This window comes from Artemia sp. Qi Xiang Cuo, chromosome 1 (genome assembly GCF_049724085.1).
Source record: "Artemia sp. Qi Xiang Cuo chromosome 1, ASM4972408v1, whole genome shotgun sequence".
NCBI classification, from domain to species: domain Eukaryota; kingdom Metazoa; phylum Arthropoda; class Branchiopoda; order Anostraca; family Artemiidae; genus Artemia; species Artemia sp. Qi Xiang Cuo.
Window position 1 is genome coordinate 40,140,101 of NC_142794.1, and position 20,729 is coordinate 40,160,829.

Sequence of the window (20,729 nt, forward strand, 5' to 3'; positions counted from 1 at the left end):
CCCCCCCCCCAACGGTCTATTTTCCTAAAATGCATCCGGTAGAAGTTCTAAGATAGCCTTTTGTTCAAAAACAGTCCAAAGATCTAATAACAAGGCCGTTAGGGTTGACACAACGCCCTAGAGTCTGAGGGCAAGGGTTATAAGTTATGCCTGGGGGGCATATATGCTTTTTAAGGAAGGGATGGTTGTGTGAACGTGAGAGGAGGCTCATTTGATTGGAAATTTAACGTTCTAAATCCCTTTTAAGAGTCAAAAGTGATAGGAAGCAACCAAGGATTGTAAGTTATGCCCCGGGCATATAAGGTTTTTATGGAACGGTATAGTCATATAAACTTTGGATCAGATGAGGCTTATTTGATTGGATGTTGGAAGATCTAATGCCCTTTTTAAGAGTCTAAAGTGAATGGAGGGCATTCAGCCCTTCCCCACAAGCCATTCATTCCCTAAAACACATCCAATCAAAATTTTAAGGGAACTGTTTTGTTCAGCATTGTTGAAAGATCCGGTAATTATGTCTTTGGGGATGTCAATCTACCCACAGTCCTCAGCACAAGGGCTGTAAGTTAGGCAATTTATTCGTTGTTTACATATAGTTTATATTATTGAGAAAGGTATGCATGTTTGAACTTTATTTCCAAAAAAACGAAAGGAATTCAGGTAAGACTTTTTTGAACTAAATCAAAACATGTTATGTGTATACGGATTGTCAAAAGGGCGTAACTCCTGAATGAGTGGGTATATTAATTTGGAACTTTCAGAAAATGATAAGGGGGGTGATCAAAAAGTTAATATTTGGATGTTACCACAACTACTACTAGTATAATTACGAATGCTGCTACTGCTACTGCTATTACTACTACTACTACTGCTGCTGCTGCTACTATTACTGCTTCCACACTACTCCATTTACAATATTGAGGGAATATTTGAACTAAATCAAAAGACGATATGTACATGCACATTGCCTAAAGAGCGTGTCTCAAGAATTGATTTGGTTATTAAGTTAGAACTTTCAGATAATGCTGAAAGAAGAAAATCATCTGACCAAAGGGTAATATGTGCACGCTACTACTAATACCTCCATCACTGCTACATTTACTACTACTGCTATTACTACTTCAACTGCTACTTGTATCGCAACTTCTTGTAAAGGTAGTATGTTAATACTGCTGCTGCTACTAGTGCTACCGCTATTACAATTAAAAGTGCTACTACTAATAAAAATACTACTACTGTGACTGCAATTACAACTATGTCTAAGGGGATGAAGGTCACATTTTCAAGGATTTTTTTTTAGGGGGGGGGGTGAACTTAATCACATCACGCCGTCTGTATGCAGGTTGTCAAAAGGGCGTAAAAGCAATATTTTAGGAACTGCTTGGTGTGTGGAATTGAAACTAACACGGCTTGTTGTGTGGGATATTGAACTAACCCAAAGAAAATATTTGCATCCTACTGCTACTACTTCTACTCATACCTATGGTGCCAGAAGGCCATATGTATACTATTAATACTACAACAACAGTTACTGTACCTAATGGCGCTACGGGTATTAAGGTGAAACTTTTAGGGGAATTTAAAGTAAATGAAAAAAGTATATGTATGCAGGTTCTCAAAAGGGCATATAAGCAATATCATAGGCAGCGCCGCTCTATAATAGCTAGAAATATCATTGAAACTTTTAAAGGAGTTGATTTGATTCAAAATTAAAATATCTTGGGCTCTTTTGAGTTCAAGGGCAAGCAGCCCTTCTCCTAAGCCCATTCATTTTCCAAATAATCCAATAAAAATTTTTAGACAGCCATTTTGTTCAGCATAGTAGAACGGTCCAGCACCTATGTCTAGGTATTTTGGGTATGTCAACCTCCCATAATTATGCAATTGGCCCATTGTGCTTTGAGACTAAATTTTGATTTAAAACCAAACCAAAAGGCACTGTGTGTATTGTTGCCAATAAGACATCTCAGCAGCATATCCAGAACGACTGGGGGAGTTAAGCGAAACTTTCGGGGCTACCACTATTACTATACTTCTGCTCTCACAATTTAAGTAAATCAAAAGAATGTTGTATCTAGGTTGTCAAAGAGCAAAGATAGAATTTTTGGCAATGATATTAAGTTTTATAATGCAGGTCAACTTGAGGAGGTATAAACTTAAATTAAACAATACTATTTGTGGCAGGATTAAAAATTGTTGAAAAAGTTTCTCCAACATACATATAGCAAGCCAAACTATGAATTCTTATAGAAAAAAAAACCGAAAAGATATAAAAAGATTTTCCATGAAAAAGACTATGTCAATAAAAAACGAACAAAAATTAATTTAAAAACTTTTTTTCCACAAAACAAGTTTTCTCAATGTGTGTTTTTTTTTTTTTTGGTTTGTTTTAGGCAAGGGCACTTCGTATTGAAGGAGTTGCCGTAGGAACTTCGAGAAGGGATCTTTCAATTGGAAATTGTAACATCTAGTGCCCTTTTTAATAGTCGAAAGTGATTGGAGAGCAACCAGCCCCTCCTAATGCCCATCATTTCCCCAAACACATCCAATAAAAATTTTGAGATAGCCATTTTTTCAGCGTAGTTGAAAGGTCCCGAAATTATGTCTTTAAGGATGACAACCCCCCCAGAGCCCTCAGAAGACAATTTGCACTGTACTGAAAACGAAATACATTTTACAGGTTTTCACTTTTTACTTTAATAAATAACGAACTATTAAAACTTCAAGGAATAAATATCATACATGTAGCCTATATTAAACTGACAATGCACGGTCATTTTTTTTTATTATAGTGTAAATTATATTCTGGTCTTGAGAAGGCATGGGGGTTGTCAGCCTTATTCACGTTAATTTTTGCTCGTTTTGAGTTTGACTCGTTTTATATTGTAGTTTCTGTCCATTTTGAGTTTCCTTGGTAATTTGCGGTTAGTTTTAGTGTAGTGTGGTAGGGATTTGTCGTACTCTTGGAATGTTATTTGACTTTATTTCTGCTCAATTTTGGCTTAGTGGAGCTCTACTTTTCTTTGAAAAACTTGCTTTGTGAAAATTTTTTTTTAAATTAGTCTCATAAGAGATGAATCAGAAACAAGTGATACGCATCAAATGCTAGGACATTTGATGTGTACCTCCTAAAGGAGATGTTGCCCAAAAAAACAAAGCATGTATAATTGCAGCTTTTATCTTATAAGAAATGAACAAAAATGAGGAGTGACAATCATAAAAAGAACCATGATAGTAGGATAATAAACCCCTAATCCTCAGGGAAAATTTCAAAAAAAATGCGCGAGGAGTTGAAAAAACTGTATATAGACCTAAAACCACACTTACCCCCAACCCCTGAAAAGAGTTCAGCAGCTCCAAAACTGTTGATTGCCTTCAGGGTTGTAAATTAGACCGGGAGCGGAATTTACCTACTAAAATATCCTTTATCCATAACGCATAATAATACATAGTAATACGTGATACATATGCATAATATATAATTAAATAATGATAATACAATAATACAACAAACTAATCTTTGATATACAGCATCTTCAGAATGACTTTTACAAGTAGTGGTTTTCACAGATCGACAGATGCTTTTCCCCTCATTCATAATCACAAATTTCGCACTTCCTGGTCAATATTTTATTTATTTGTACTTAATCAAACTCAAATAGCAAGCTGAAGATAGGAATGTGAAAAGATTGAAAAAAAAGACCGCTCTAAAGCTTGTGGGACTAACTAAGATTGCACAATTTGCTCCCACTGCTGAGCACAAATGACGTTTCTGCCAATGTGCACTCATAAGTAATTTAGCATCCACATCGAATTAAATCAATAAATTCGTACCATCATCCTAACTCTGGTTGTATTATTTTACCAATGCTGATGTAAAATAATGTTTAGCTGCAGTTGGAAGTGGTTGCGCGCTCGAGTCTGGAGTCAGGGTTGCCACCAGCTCGAGAAAAAATCCATTGCAAGGAAGCGCATTGTTAAGTGGACCGAAAAATTTGCCACTCGCGACGCTTCGCGTCTTCTTTTTGTTACTTTTCGACGTTTAGATCATCGTTACGTAAAATACTCTTATCACCAAGCCGATGATTCTTTTTTTCTCCCCAATAATTGAAGATTCTGTGTCCTGTCAGACCCCAGGTGCGTGAATTTATTCAACGCATCTGGCACCGTCATCGTTGAACAACTTCACTTTTTTAGTTAATCCATTGTTAATATTTTACCCAGCTTAAAAAGGGAATTACACTCCATCTTGAAATAATTCACATAATTATTTGAAATATGTTCCTTTGCACACCTAACCCTTAAGTATGCAGTCCAAAACTTGCAAGTCTAACCAATCCATTAAAACATTAAAAGGTTTAATTGTTTTATTTGGAAATACTATCTTTAAATACTACAATCTTTAGAATCCTGAGGTTTTAAAAGTTTTATTAATCACTTAAGGACCCTGAACTTCTTATTTATGAAGTTGCGACTGAGCAATATATCGTGAGCACATAAAATAATCTCTTAAGCTGTGTTTTTTCACCGCTTTGTCAGTGTCTCTTCTCCAAAGGACCAAAATGATAACATTAAACCGGTACGGATCTCCTATACAGAAGATTTCCAATTTACCTCAGTAGGGACAAATTTTTTGTTTCGGTGTTTAGGCATTAATCTTCAAATTAATTCACGCAGAGACTTTTTCAATTCTATGCACGGGCAAGGCCATCCGGTATTCCATGTGAACCCATTTTGGCAATGAAACCCAAACAGTAATTTTGATATTTTGTGGTTAATTGAGCTATTTTTGAAATTAATTTAACTGGCATTAAAAAATGCCAGCATAAAAAGTTTAAACTCGTGATTTCTTGGAAAAAATCAATGTTTTCAGGTAAAAATCCGTGTTTTCTTAGTAAAAATCCATGTAAATCCATGGCATTTCAAATATCCATGTAACAGGTAAAAAAATCCATGTAAACATGGATAAATTCATGGCGGTGGCAACCCTGTCTGGAGTACTGACCCATCGAGATGCAATTAGGTAGACTAAACATCTCGAAAAATCTCTGTTCAGTGTGTGCTATGCCTCCTCTTCATGTTTTTTTTTGTCGTAGTTGGCGTAATAAATATTATCTCCACATTTTTCATGAAACCTCTAGGCAACTGTTCAACTCTTGGTCTCAAGTAACCCTCTGGGCTCGAATATTCCTGGCTTAGGTATTTTAAAAGCCTAGTATTCTCTCGAATCTCTTTTTTTACGTTGCAGTAGAGAACACAGGTAATTTTCTTTTTAATGGCTTTTCTTTGAAAACTCATGCACATTGTTGATAGACTTAATTAGAAGGTATGTCACCTTTTGTGAAATCTGCAAATAAGAAAGTTAGAAAGACAGTTTTTGAAACAATATTCTTGGTTAGCCAGGGCACCTACATGGGAATTTTGTTTTTTAATGGCTTTTCTTTGAAAACTCATGCACATTATTGATAGACTTAATTAGAAGGTATGTCACATTTTGTGAAATCTGCAAATAAGACAGTTAGAAAGACAGTTTTTGAAACAATATTCTTCATTAGCCAGGGCACCTACATGGGAATTTTGTTTTTAAATGGCTTTTCTTTGAAAACTCATACACATTGTTGATAGACTTAATTAGAAGGTATGTCACCTTTTGTGACATCTGCAAATAAGAAAGTTAGAAAGACAGATTTTGAAACAATATTCTTGGTTAGCCAGGGCACCTACGTGGGGAATTTTCTTTTTAATGGCTTTTGTTTGAAAACTCATGAACATGGCTGATAGACTTAAGTAGAAGGTATGTCACCTTTTGTGAAATCTACAAATGAGAAAGTTTGAAAGACAGTTTTTAAGACAATGTTCTTTGTTAGCCAGGGCACCTACATGGGAATTTTGTTTTTAAATGGCTTTTCTTTGTGAAACTCATGAACATGGTTGATAGACTTAATTAGAAGGTATGTCACCTTTTGTGAAATCTGTAAATAAGAAAGTTAGAAAGACAAATTTTGAAACAATATTCTTGGTTAGCCAGGGCACCTACGTGGGGAATTTTCTTTTTAATGGCTTTTCTTTGAAAAATAATGAACATTGCTGAGAGACTTAAGTATAAAGTACGTCAACTTTTGTGATATCCGCAAATAAGAAAGTTTGACAGACAATTTTTGAGACAATGTTATTTGTTAGCCATGGCACCTACGTGGGTAATTTTCTTTTTAATGGCTTTTGTTTGAAAACTCATGAAAATGGCTGATAGACTTAAGTAGAAAGTAAGTCAACTTTTGTGATATCTATAAATGAGAAAGTTTGAAAGACAATTTTTGAGACAATTTTCTTTGTTATCCAGGGCACCTACGTGGGGAATTTTCTTTTTAATGGCTTTTCTTTGAAAAATCATACACATTGTTGATAGACTTAATTAGTAAGTACGTCAACTTTTGTGAAATCCACTCATAAGAATGTTTGAATGACAGTTTTTTAAACAATATTCTTGGTTAGCCAGTTCACCTACTTGGTTACTGTTGTTTTTAATTGATTTTGTTTGAAAAATCTTGAACATGACTGATAGAATTAAGTAGACAGTATTTCAAAGTTATTGATATCCGTTAATGAGAAATTTTTAATGACAGTTTTTGAGACAATATTCTTGGTTAGCAAGGGCACCTACGTGGGTAATTTTCTTTTTTAATTGATTTTGTTTTAAAAATCATGTACATGGCTGATAGAATTAATTAGAAGGTACGTCAACTTTTGTGGTATCCATAAATGAGAAAGTTTGAAAGACAGATTTTGAGACAACATTCTTGGTTAGCCAGGGCACCTACGTGGGGAATTTTCTTTTTAATGGCTTTTCTTTGAAAAATCTTACACATTACTGATAGACTTAAGTAGAAGGTACGTCACCTTTTGTGAAATCTGCAAATAAGAAAGTTAGAAAGACAGATTTTGAAACAATATTCTTGGTTGGCCAGGGCACCTACATGGGGAATTTTCTTTTTAATGGCTTTTCTTCAAAAACTCATTGAGTTTTCAAACTCATTGAAAAACTCATACACATTGTATGTCCCTTATTGTGAAATCTACAAATAAGAAAGTTAGAAAGACAGTTTTTGAAACAATATTCTTGGTTAGCCAGGGCACCTGCATGGGGAAACATGGAGGTGAGGCAGTCCTCCTCCTTAGATGGCCAAACATATACAAAAAGGATAACACATTGAAATATTCGAGAATATGAAAATTATATTAAATATGACTCTTTTCTGGTGAAAATATTGTTTTGATCCTAGTCCCTTTAATTTTTTTCCAGGATTACCCAAGGGGTTGAAGTTATGTAGCTGACCTTGTTGGGTTGTCAAAGGAACTTCAGGGGACATGATGCTTTCTTAAGCTGGTTTAAAGCGGGTATTTAGGGATAGAAAACCGAACCCAACGGTAATTTTCAGCATAAAAAGATGGACATGCATGTGCTATTAACATGCCTGAACAGGGCCCATATGCATGTTCAGTCAATTAGCACATGAATGAACGTGTCCTTCATCTAATATGTGAATCATTGACATTTTAATTCATATTTGACTGCAGACAATCTTGGTTTTCGCAAGCTCTTTGCGCTTTTTCCTTCATGCCAACCAGCAAGATTTCCCGAGGTTTCTTTCTAGGTTTATGAAGAATAACAGGGAGAAATTTGTTATTATCATAGATTTGTTGCCACCATTCATGTTAGATGCTTGTTGACTGTTTGCTTACTCGCATATTCTGATGTCTTTTTCTATATTATCTGATATCTATTCAGGTCATTAAGGTGTAATATGGATTATAGTACTGGCAGGGGGATTCCCTTCCTGGTGAGCAAGAAAGTTAAGAAATTAATTCAAACAGGAAAATGAGAAATATTCTCATTTAAATCTTAGCAAAAACAAAGCTATTGGTTGCAAAAGGCCAGGAAAGTTTTCGCCGGCATTCACGATATGAATGCATAACTCTGAATGACAAAAGCTAAAGTGTGACAAATATGATTGACAAACATGATTACTGACAAGTATAATTGACTATGGTTGAATGCAGGGGCAGTTGATATACATAATTTGACAGCTGAGAGATTCCTCAGCTATTAAAGTCACCAGAAAGTTTTAATATGTCGATGGAAATATTTTGCTTTTACTCAAGTTTACCGTAATGCTTAAATTAGGCTTTTTAAACATTAAAACTTCATAACAATTTAAAACATGATTTTTATAAGACTGTGTAGTATTTTTTTTCCTTCTGTTAAGATTATCCAGATAGAATGTCTACCCATGCTGGTGAAGTAAAATAGGACGCAATGTCAACTATTTGCCTGAACCTGTTGGTCGAAGCCTGTCGAATAGAAAAACTGTATGCTCCAGCAGTACCCTTATAAAAATTCATAAGTTGTCGAAGAGAAGACATGTTCCTTATCACTTGAAGAATTTAATTTAGTTTTCTTGAACTGAAGGTTTTTTCCTATAGCGGTCAATCAACTGCTTTGCAATACCTGGCAAGGGAACTTTATTTTTATCTATCGCATTGTATGTAGCCCAACTCAGCCTCTTTTCAACAAACGCAGCCTCTGAACTAGTCTCTGCTCAGCGTTAGATTCGATTTGTTTTATGGATATTATTTTGCTAGCCATGTTAATCATTTATATGCGACAGAAGATGTTTATGTTGTTTCGCTATATTTCTTCAAAGGCTTTCTTCTAAATGATACATGTGATCCATAATGTATGTACTTACGCGAAGAGGACGCTTGGCTCCTTGAAATTTTAAATTTTTTAAGATTTTTATTTCGTAACTCCATTTCATTTCCATAGAATTTGTCTTTGTCTACTTTTTTAACAAATTTTGTACTTCTTCAGGAATACATTTCTTCGTTCAGGCTTCTCACATTATATGAGAAGCAAACTTCGTAATTTGAAATTTATAAGTACTATTTCTTTTTTAGTGCAGCCCATATCATGTTGGCTCCACATGTGTGATTATGGGTGATGCTTCTCACGCAATTGTGCCTTTCTATGGACAAGGAATGAATGCTGTAAGTACGTTAAATTTATAAGTAAACAGTCACCTATAGATCTTGGATTGAACCACAATTAGTGCTGGAAAGGGTTCGAAGAGATCAAATCTTCAATTAGACGCTTCAACCAATACTAAATCAGAATGCAATCTAGATAATGTTTAAAATTTTAAGAAATCTTGGGGATGGTGGCAGGGGTGGTGGGTGTACCCTCGCTAAAGATAAGAACATGCATTGACATGTGGGGGAGGGTGTACCATTGACAGTCTGCAATATTTAGGATTGTTTCAATTTCTTCATTGGAGTAAAGCCGCCGAATTCCCACCCCCTTTTTCCAAAAAAAACTTGTTTGTTTGCTCCTACTATGGATAAGCTAAAGAGGTTTAATGTAGATTTTAGAAGTCTTATAGGCATTAATCTTAGGCATACTTAGTTTCTTTTAAAACGAGAGACTTAAGAGCATGTTCTGGGCCCAAAACTAAAGGATATATCTTACATTTTTTATGAAAATTAGCTGTTGTACTCCTAAAGTCTTAACGTGGGCTTTAGTCTTTTAAATGGGTCTTTAGTTTGCTAAAGTCTCTAGTCTTTCCCTGGCTGCATGTGGGCAGTATTGGGACAGGAGCTGTGTTTCAGAACCTCTAGCCGAAAGATTATCTCACATTGTTCTGTGTTATGTACATTAATGAAGCAACGTTATTCAGCTACAATCTACGATTTTTACAGGATTTTAAATCCCCTCCTAACACAACTATACCCGTTTTCCGCAATAAATTTATAAAAACAAGAAATAAGTCCTTTTGTTTTAGCCGCAACTATACGTTAAAGTAAAATTGGTACTTTCCCATTATATGGGCACCTACAAGGAAACCAGTCACGAAAAACCCGTTTTTGACGGGTTAATTCATTAGACGGCTTCAGAGTAATGCAATCCATAGCGTGGTTTTCATTGCGTGTACGATATTTAAACTGTTGTTTTTTGGGGTTTCGGGGGGGGGCAAGGTAACTAGGTTAGGTTACGTATTTAATGTATGCAATGCTTACCCCCCACCCCCTAATGTGCAAAGATATAGCCCAAATTTTGTTTATAAACTTTTATATATTCATCCTATTTTATTTTATTTCATTAGCATTAACCAAACTTGACTTTTTAGAAGTCCCATATAATGAGAAGTACCGCAAAACTAGATATTTACTTCATATGTATTTATATGTCTTTTAAAAATGATATTTGCTTGGATGACATCAAATAAATATTTAAATATTTTTGACTTTAATCTTAAAAACGGCATTTGTAAAATATTTTACTAAAGGAATATAAAAGTAAAATTTTTTGTCCGATCTTAATTCGAAAAAAATCAAAAAAAATCAGTGCCTCTAGCAGCTAGAGTTTAAGTCTATCTAATATCATGAAAATGAAGCGTCATTATTCAGCTATGCATTGTAATTTATGCACATTTTTGTTTTTTTGGTAAGGATTATGGTGACACTGTATATGTTTTTTTTCTAAGTCTCAAAGTTACTTCAGCCTTACTACTGCTAAATCACATCGTGGGACAAAGCTTTCAAATGCTCGCTGCAGCTGGAGACACTACTCAATCATTCCAATTTGTCTAGAGCTTGGCTCTTTACTCCCGCTAATGCAGTTTCTACTTTCTATGAATCTTTCATTATGCTGTCCATTGAAAAGTCCCTTTTTTGTTTAGTCCAAGCTGGATTACCAAAAACGCCAATCTATGCAACGTATCATCCCTCATTCATCCATATTTAAGCTGTCTTTTGTTTTAGCCCTAGACGCTGAGATGTAACCCTGTTTTTCGTGCAGGTTATTCTTTAAGATACAATTGTTCAAAGGAGTACCTAAAACTATCCTTAGACAATTCATCTGACTGATATCTAGCGTATCCTCCTCAACTTTTCGGAGCAGCCACGTCTAAGAGCCATGCCTGACAGATATAATTACCATGACTTCTAATATCCTAATTTTAATTCTTACACTTGTATTTCTACACGCAGTTGGGGTGGGAAGATATCATAAAAAAAGATTTAATGAAAATGGGAACTTCCTGGGAGGGTGTAAAGAGGCAGGTTTTGAACAGATTGGGACGGAGGAGGGGCTGGCGTAGCTGTGTTGGCCTCAGGCGGCTTGGTGCTGCGGTGAGTTGTTAGTAGTAGTAGTAGCAGTACTTTTATTTCAATTCTTCCAAGTTTTTTTTACCAGCGAAAAAAACTCCTTCTGCCTTGACTATTCTGCTTTTTAAGTTTTCAGAGCACCCACAATCCTTGCTAAGATTGCTAGATAGGCATGTGAAACTATATATTCAGTTAATTTTCGGCTTTTCACAAGCTTTGCTAACCTCTCAACAAACATCCTCTTCTCCGCAAACATACGCAAAACCTCTGCAACAATCATCGCCACTTCATCCTCATTTATCCCTAATTGTAGCCTCTTAGTCTTCTTAGCCATGATTTCCAAATCTATTCCAGCACCCTGAAGTCTCAAAAGCTCTAATACATCATTGATTTTGCTTAAATGTTTGCATAGGACCAAGGCCGTACCCAGGATTTTTTTTAGGGGGGGGTACACAAAAAACCTCAAAAACGCATACAAAATTTATTTATATCCATTTTTGTTACGTTTTTACCAGTCAAACAAACATTTCGGGGAGAGGGTCAAAACCCCTAACCCCTCCCCCCACTGGATATGGCCTTGCATAGGACAGAGTTGGTCATCATTAAATCATCTGCATATTCTAGGTCTAGGCGAAATTTACCTTTCATTTAATATTATTTTCTTCCATAGCCTCTTTGCTGCACTCCTTAGGACAAAATTCATCAAAATACTATGTATAAACGTGGATAAAGTCTTCAATAAAATTCTATAAAGGCATAAAATCTGTAATTCTAATTCTGGTATTAATACCTTCCTAACCTAACCGAGACTTATAGGTTTCTATACTCATCATGGGTCCTATATATCCCGTTCCTTCTACCAGTATTAAGACACTATATATCAAGGAATTTATATCAAATAATTGTATAAAATAATATACACCAGATAATTAAATGCATTGCTTTTGCCAGGGATTGGAAGACTCTTTCATATTTAACCAGCTGCTGGACAAACATGACAACGACTTGGGAAAAGTTCTGCCAGAATTCAGCCAGTTTAGAAATCCAGATGCCGAAGCCATATGTGACCTAGCAATGTACAACTATATAGAGGTATGTAATTGTTCTTCTCTTAACATACCTTATAAATCACTTTATTGTGACCAAGCACACATGGATGGACGGGAAGGAACCTCCGGGTCTGCTACCCAAGAATCGTCCAACTTTCCCATAATTTCCAATAGTTTTCAAGCAATTTGGCAGTTTTGATCCATTTTCCCTCCTCCAAGATACTTCTCCCGAAATTAATTTTGTGTTCACACTCGCGTCAATTGGGGCAAGGGCTCTAGATTTTGACCCCAATCCGGATTCCCCTCCCTGGATTTTGAAAAATGTCCCGCTTCTTTAAGAACGACTCCTGAAACACAGGGCCGTTTATTTAGAATAAGAAGCTTTTTTAAAAGTACTAAAGAACTTTAGTGTAAAGAGCAAGGGATTAAGGAGGAGGTAACCCCCAAATATACGAAATAATTTCCGTTCGTCTTAAGTTTCAATGTTCCTCCTAACTTTCAGTTGAAGAAACTTATTTTTTTTTATTTAATCAAACATTAAAGAGCAAAATGTCGAGTGTCTGTCGACTTTTTATTCTATATCAAATGTGGCTCTGCTCTATTATCTTATCCCCTTTCAGGAAAAGTGAAAACTTGCACGGGCTAAACATGGGGTGGTGAGAATCCTTATAAAAATTCGAGGACAGGAACAAGCATATTATATTTCAACATGTCGATATCATCATATTTTGGGATTATTCACATTGTATCAAATTTCCAGGTTAGGTAATCTTTTATTGAAGAGGATGCCTTTCCTTTTGAAAGTTGATTTTTTGAATTGATATAAATAGATGAAAAATATTGCAGCATGTCAATAACGGGATATTTTGAGATTATTTACTGTGTATCAAATTTCCAATAGTTTATCTTTCAGTGAACGGGATGTCCTCCCTTGCTTGGCATTGCTTATTAAATAATATAAATATTATAGTAAACACATAATATTAATATAAAAATAATAACAAATATAACATAAATATAAAAAATGTATAATTTTCATAGTAATTTTTTAAAACTGATATAAAAATCCAAAGTTTGGAAACAGTGACTTTTTCTTCTAGATGAGAGATCTTGTTAATCATCTTTCATTTCGTTTGCGGAAGAAATTGGACGACGCCCTTCATTGGTTGCTTCCCAAGCGATGGGTTCCTCTCTATACATCGGTGACATTCTCCAGGATGCGTTATCATCATTGCATTCAAAATAAGAAGTGGCAGGATGAGGTAATGTCAATGAAATATTCGATATCAGTTATTCGACTTTTTGACGTTTAAGTAATTAGGATTTTACCGAAAGGTTATTTTAACTCAAGGGTCAGTTGAATAATGTTTTAGTTGCAGCTGAAATTAGTTTGGGCCAGGATTTACCCTCGGGCCTAGGGACGCACAATGCTGAGGGGAAAAAAAGGAATGAGCGATTTTTTTTTCTTAACAAAAACTGGACTAATGTGATTTATCGTCTAAGTGTCAGGTGCACTTTGCTGCTGCGTGATTGCTATAGTGATTTGAGAATAACTCGAAATTACTGTGTCTGCTTACAAACCATCAGATATTTCTTAGAAAAGATGATTCAGAGATCGGCATCACCTCTCTCTTACATTCTTCTTGCCTAATCAATCGTTAATCGCCTTTTTTTTAGAGCTACCACTATTGCCAAATTTTCGGGGATTTCCCTGTAAATTTATGCATCTTCCCGAAAAAAATTGTTTGAGCCTAGGGACACCAAAACCCTTGGGGCTAGGGGCGCCAAAGATTTAAATCCAGCCCTGTGCATATAGCGAAAAAAAAGCAGAAGTCAATAAAATACTTCAGACAGCAATAAATGCATCATAATCATCTGTAAAAATCGATGTTTACAAGTTCGTATAAAATAAAGTTTAATAGATTATGCTTGAGCTTTCACTACGTTGCAATCACTTATAAAGATTAAGGTTAGTTACCTGTATTAGAAGGCCTTTAATTACGGAAAAAAAGAACAAAGAGGACACGCCAGTGCTACTCATGCAAAAAAGTAATTTTCGTTCTTGATCAAGCCAGAGAGCTGTAAGTTTCCTCTATAGGATTTTCGGCCCTGGCAATTCCAATGGCGTACTTTTTGTTTCAATCCGACGCCATGTTATAGGGGTTTTACGCTATTATTCGGAATTCCCATAAATTGCCAATCAAAATAATATTGTACTTTTAAGACTAATCAAAATAAGTTACCATTTCTAAATCAGGTAGATATGACAATTTTTCTCACTTGCCAGTTTTTTTGTTTTTTTGGTTACTACGGGCCGTGGTTCGTCCTTTACCAGGTTCCAGCTACCGCTGCAACCATATTAGTAAAATTGAACATTCTTTAAGATTAGTTCAGGTTGACTTCGCTGAGGAACAGCTAGGTTTACCGGTCTACAATCTTTTTTCAGCAAATGATTTTTTTTTCGCTGAATTATGCGTACATTCTCTAGCTTAAGAGATTCTAAAAATAGTATCGTTTTAGAGATTCTAAAAATAGCATCGTTTTTTGCCAACAAAATCCAAATTTGTAATAAAAACACTACTTTTGGCGAACCAAGTGTATTTATTTTCTTACTACTAATAAGAAAAATTATTCTTGATGTTTATGCATCATTTTACGTCCATTCTTTTTGCAAAACCTTTCCTTGTTATCTTTTAGGCCAATCCAAATTAGTTTCCTAGTTTTTTCTTCGGTTTCTTCATCTCGATCATTCAACACCTATCAGCCATTTTCCTAGGAAACGTCTCTTAAAATCCTCCTAGTAAAATGTTTCACCCTGTTCTTCAGTGAAGACTCCTATATTTTCAAACAAATAGCTTGCGGTTTAGAATTTTTTGTTCGTAGCCAGAGTTCTTAATATTCCCCCAAAACGTCTGCATTACATTCTGAAGAGTTTCAAACTCACTTTTCTGTGACTCACCTTGTTTCCAAAAATAAGGGGTCCGTTAAACATTTTTTCATGTCGTGGCCTGTAAAAATTCATCCTTTATCTTGGCTCCAGATTATACAAGGGACTAACCTTTGACCTGTTAGCATCAGACATTAATCTGGCATTTTTTTTAGCTGGTTATTTATATATATATATATATATATTTAGATTACATCGGTTGTAAAAAGGTCGTCACCTTTCTTTAATTTTTTCGCTGGTTTCTTAAGTCCTATACCGCCTGATTTTAAATTTTTATTCATTTTTTTCTTCTTTCTATTTCCCTGTTTTTGGGCCATGGAGGCGACCCGGGGGAATGTCTTATTTCTTCTTTTTTGTAGTTGCAGATATGTTGTAAATAAATGAACTTGGGCTTGAACACAATAAAGATGTCGCTAGATTTAGCAAAGGCTTGTCTATCGTTGTTGTAAAGATAAGGTTTTGCCGAAATGTGTTATTTATAAGCCAGAGGAAGTATTTGTTTATTATTTTTATCAAGAACAAAGTTTTCTTTTTTTTTCATCAAGAAATTCATTTCAATTTCCAACATAGTTCAATAGAGAACTGTAATTACGCTTCTTCAGCAAGTCATTGCAATAAGCTCTACTAAACGCGGGGAGTATAAAATGATTTAGTTAAATACGTCCTGAAAGTTTCAAATTAATATCCTTAGTCGTACATGAGATATTGCAAGCCTTCTGACGGATGAATAAAACTGATTTAATCACTACTTACAGGTGGTTAGCAACGCGGTTCGTACTATCGGCGGCATTGGAATATTAGCTGCCACATATTGCTTGTACACATCATGGATGCCCCTCAAAGAAGTTCTGAAAGATTATGAGTCCCTCTTAGGGAACATGGTCGGACCAGTTTAACATTCCTTTTCAAGTTTGCCATTTTGAGATTTATTTCTTTTTTATGCCAGTCTATTTCTTTTTTTAAATAAAGTAAAGTGTTCGGTTGAATAACATACTATTAAGCGATATTATCCTTCTCAGACGACATGTTTTATTCAAGAGTATCATCAATCACATACTAACCAGCTGTATGGGGGTGGGGTTACCACCAACCACAGGAAAAAAATATATAACAAATTTTCAACTGGTCTATCCCACGGTGTTAAAAAAAGGTATTAAGCCTTTATTGGCAGTGGTAGTAACAGTAACAGTAGTAGTATGGGTAGAAGCAGTAGCATCAGGATGCAAATATTTTCTTTTGGTTAGTTCAATATCCCTTATAACAAGTCCTGTTAGTTTCAACTTAACACATCAAACTGTTCCTAATATGTTGCTGTTACACCCTTTTGACAACCTTCATACATGTGACACACTGTACTTCATGCATGTGAAGCTATCAATGACAATCGTATTGCACGTTGGAAGGCAATGTTGCCATGTTTACTTAAAGGTTATTTATTCAGACGAAAAAGTCACGTTTATTAAAGCAATTCGGATTAAAACTGATAAGTAATCATGTGATTGTTTTATAAATCATTTTATATCCTCTTGATTTTTTTTTAATATCAAATGTTCTAAATAAGTTTTCTTTTTTTCATGAGAACATTTTTAGAAGAAAACGAAGACAGGCGAGCATAAACACCAAATTTGTCGGTTACCAGATAGCTGCTCAGTTGTTAATCTGTACCATATACCTCGTGTTTGCCCTCAACAATTGACAAGAACTATCAGCCAAAATTTAGACTAACCACACTATAAAATGAATAATTGTTTCAGCCAGGCCATTATTTAAGCCCTATACATGATTCCCAGTTCAAAGAATAATACGGCCCTTATAACTAATGTAATAAATCAGACTTGTTCAACAAACAGTCCACTTTTTCTTCTGAATAACATTTTCACAGAAATATTTACATTAAATAAACCTATAGTTGAAATGATTGGACGAACTCACGTTGAGCTTTTTTTGAACATGCGACTTACCAATGTAAAATAATAATTATTTTGGACACTTTATGTATTTATAAGCTTTTTTTTACTGACTATATGGATGTGGGGTTCGGCATCTCACCATACGATTCGGATTCGAGTTTGCGACTGATGGTAATAATTAGAGGGTCCGCTGAAAGCGACGAAAATGGAACACTTTACTCTCGGTTATAACGGATTAGATTAAAATCGCTATCCTGCGACCAAGTCAGCCTAAAACTTGAAAGGAAGAAGATGAAAGGTTAATTTATACGCAGTGGCATAGGAAAACTTAAAGATACTTCATCTAAAAATGTACGCGGCTATGCTAATAATTATTAATTGGGCTCATTGTTTAAAAACAGTAAATTGCTGACTTGACTGAGCTTGCATTTTTGGAAATAATGAAAAACGCGAAGGGTAATGGAAGAGTGGTGTACCGATCATATTCGGTCAGCAGAAATAATGACTATTAAAGTTAGACAGTTTGATTTTCTGCAGATTACCGGGTTTGACCCCCCCCCCCGCCCATATTTTTTTTCGACTCGTAAAGAAGTAATAAAACTGCATATAAACAAATTTTTTACGCGTTTGATAGTTAAATTGTACCCCCCCCCCCCAACAACAACAAAATCCTGGACAAGCAATTGAAAGAAATACAGATATTCTTCAGTTTACATTACAGCATTTAACCATTTTGTATAGGCTACGTTTTATATTACTAAGGCAATATGTACAATGAAAGATTTATCCCTTAATCCATAACCCATGTGGATAACTTTTGAATCAATATTCACTACAACCATGACAAATTCTTCTACTTTTGAGATATCATATAACATCAAATGATCGATATTTTAACGTATATAATATTCACAAAAGATAAATAGAATTATCCCTTAATCCACAACCCATGTGGACAACTTTTGAATCAATATTCACTACAACCGTGACAAATTCTTCTACTTTTGAGATCATCATATAACATCAAATGATCGATATTTTAACGGATATAATATTCACAAAAGATAAAATAAAATTATAAATCAATCACTTGAACTATTATTTAAAAACAGTAATCGTGGTCCAACACAGTTTCCCATCCTCTTTGAATAAGCATAGCAACATTTTCAAACAGCTCTAGTGCTCGAAGGAACCATCAAGCAAATGCACTTTGATTTACTGGATTCACAAAATACGTTTTTAGGACTGTTGCCAAATTTATAGGAAATAATCAAGCTCATATCTGACATACTGATTTCTACTGATGTCGTTTGATACTCTTGGATATGCAGGGATAAGAGCATCCTGACCCCCAATGTATAGGGTATTGTATATTCTCCAATAGACTTCTCTCACCTTCCTGGCTGGATGGAATAGACCCTGAAAAAGGAAGCGAATCAGAAATAGTATAATTACACATGCATCGATTAGTAGTTAGCCCATTTTTACATATGAAGTCCCCCAGACACGCACACAGATAAGATGAGGATGAACAAACGAAATTCCAAGAAATAAGGACACTTAAATAACAGAAAATGTCCCGTTAAAACAATCCTCATTTCATAAGATTTAAATATATCATTTACGATACAACAGCTGTGTAGATACGGTGGTTACAGATGCAAACCATCAATATTCGGTTTGTGAAAATAATTTTCTCAACAACTTCATCCAGCAAATATATATATATATATATTTTACCATATAAGAAATATCCTGCGTATAATTGTTATTTCAAATTATTTCAAAAACCATCTCCGCCATGGAGCCTAGCTAATCACATAATCCATTCTCAGTTTTTTTTTCTTTTTTAGTTCAAATAAATGGCTCAGAGAAATACTGGCCGGGCTCCATTTTAACCTCCCTTTAGCACTAGGCAACCTGAGGCCAACACAACTATCGATATTCCTCTTCCGCTAAAATCTATTTAAAGCCCCTTTAATCGAAGCGATTACCCTTATCCTCAAAAGTTCGTACCGTTGGCAAAAAAAGCGAGAAAACTGATCTTTTAAAAGTCAAACCCATTTTCCTATTTACTACAAAATTATTCTGCACATTGACAAGAATTTTTCCCAACAAGAATTTAATAATCAGAAAGCCAAACGAAAAAGCATGTCGAGTTGTAAAATGCTTCAGTAAAGACGTTTCCTGATATACTTATGCATTACTCAGTATAAAGCGCGGTCACCTGGCACCCTTTAGCTAGTGTACAAGCACGATTTGAAAGATTAATATACTAGAAAAATTAGAAGATAAAGAGAAGTAGTGAAAGTTGATGATTTCATTTATTTTTATTTGATCTGTTCAAACCCTCCGATGATTGAGCCATAAAATCATACAGCCCCCCCCCCTCAAAAACAACAACAATATACGCAGGTTTTGACACTGACAGATTACTCATCAGTTGGGAAAAGGAAACTTTTAGGATGTATCAGTGATTGCTTATGCAGTCATTGAGGGAACCATGCTCTAGCACATTTTAATGGTCCAACGATTTGGAAAAAAAGAAGCTTTTTTTTAGTGATATTTTGGCATTAATATTTATAAAAATCCTCTTGTCAATAAATATTGCTCTGCGTTTGACCCTGAATTGATATCCGAAATGAGGAATCTTTGGCAATATGTCATCCTTCGTCCGCAAAACCTGTCCTAGCCATCTCAACCATTAAAACCCTAGAAAAAAAATTAGTCTGACAAAATAGAGCCTGAAAAAAAAAAAAAGAAAGTGACAAGTTTTTTTCTTCTTATTTTTTGGGTAAAATTTTATCACGGATTAACCCAATTTATTTAATGGCTACACCCCACCTACTTTACGTACTGACAATTCTTAACTATTCGGCGCTGTTGAAAATTTTAATCATAATTTTAGTTCATCCTAGTTGGCCGTGTCATGGGTACCACCAAGGAGAGGCTGGGGCTACAACGGTCCCCTTTCGAAAAGGGAAGATAATAAAACTTAGAAGGCACATAATAAATATATGTCTAAATATCACATTTTTTTGTCATATTTTGGCATTAATATTTATAAAAATTCTCTTGTCAATAACTTGCAGCCTAATGTTTTAGACTACAGACTGCAGTCTGCAGTCTAATGTTTTTGCAGCCAAGAGTCAATCAAGTGCTTTCATGGTAAAGCAAAAATCTAAGAAAAAAGAAAAACAAGGTGGACCCTGGTGAACCAGAGAGGCTCATTTCTGAGTTCATTATTTTTAAGTTAATAAATTCTGAGACAGTAAACAACGGATACCCCCAAAAGAAAAACCATTGAAAAACAAGTACAAGTTGTAATATGGGGTAACATACCTGCATGGCATACTGCAATACTTTCATTGGCCCAAGTGAGACCCTCATTCCTTCAATAGCGTCCATAAATGCTTGTACTAGATGAGGCGACGTTTCAAAAACATTGGGCCACACATAATTCATCAGGTGAACAAGAGCGTCTTCACATCCAAAACCAAGTACGCCAAGCGCCATATGCTTTATCGCCGCACAGGCTGTCTGTCTATGGACCAAATCCCTGCAATAATAAAGAGTAAAGTGTGAGTTTATTCCGCAGAAAATGAAACGTCTGTTAAAAGAAGCATTTCTTCCCAAAGCTATAGTCTATATAATACAAGAGAACTA

The 20,729-nt window shown here is 35.1% G+C and overlaps 2 protein-coding genes across 2 annotated transcripts in view; one reads left to right on the forward strand and one right to left on the reverse strand.

Moving 5' to 3' along the window:
* cn (Kynurenine 3-monooxygenase cn) overlaps positions 1-16,142 on the forward strand; it is a 37,311-nt gene extending 21,169 nt beyond the window's left edge. The window contains exons 7-10 of the mRNA XM_089103524.1: positions 8,953-9,042; positions 12,109-12,249; positions 13,307-13,468; positions 15,909-16,142. Of these exons, the coding sequence (XP_088959650.1) occupies positions 8,953-9,042; positions 12,109-12,249; positions 13,307-13,468; positions 15,909-16,049 (534 nt within the window). The 3' untranslated portion in view covers positions 16,050-16,142. The remainder of the gene's footprint in view (positions 1-8,952; positions 9,043-12,108; positions 12,250-13,306; positions 13,469-15,908) is intronic.
* A 1,952-nt stretch (positions 16,143-18,094) lies between these two features.
* Sf3b1 (splicing factor 3b subunit 1) overlaps positions 18,095-20,729 on the reverse strand; it is a 31,474-nt gene continuing 28,839 nt past the window's right edge. The window contains exons 8-9 of the mRNA XM_089103610.1: positions 20,406-20,622; positions 18,095-18,482 (exon numbers count right to left, since the gene is read on the reverse strand). Coding sequence (XP_088959736.1) covers positions 18,321-18,482; positions 20,406-20,622 — 379 coding nt within the window. The 3' untranslated portion in view covers positions 18,095-18,320. The remainder of the gene's footprint in view (positions 18,483-20,405; positions 20,623-20,729) is intronic.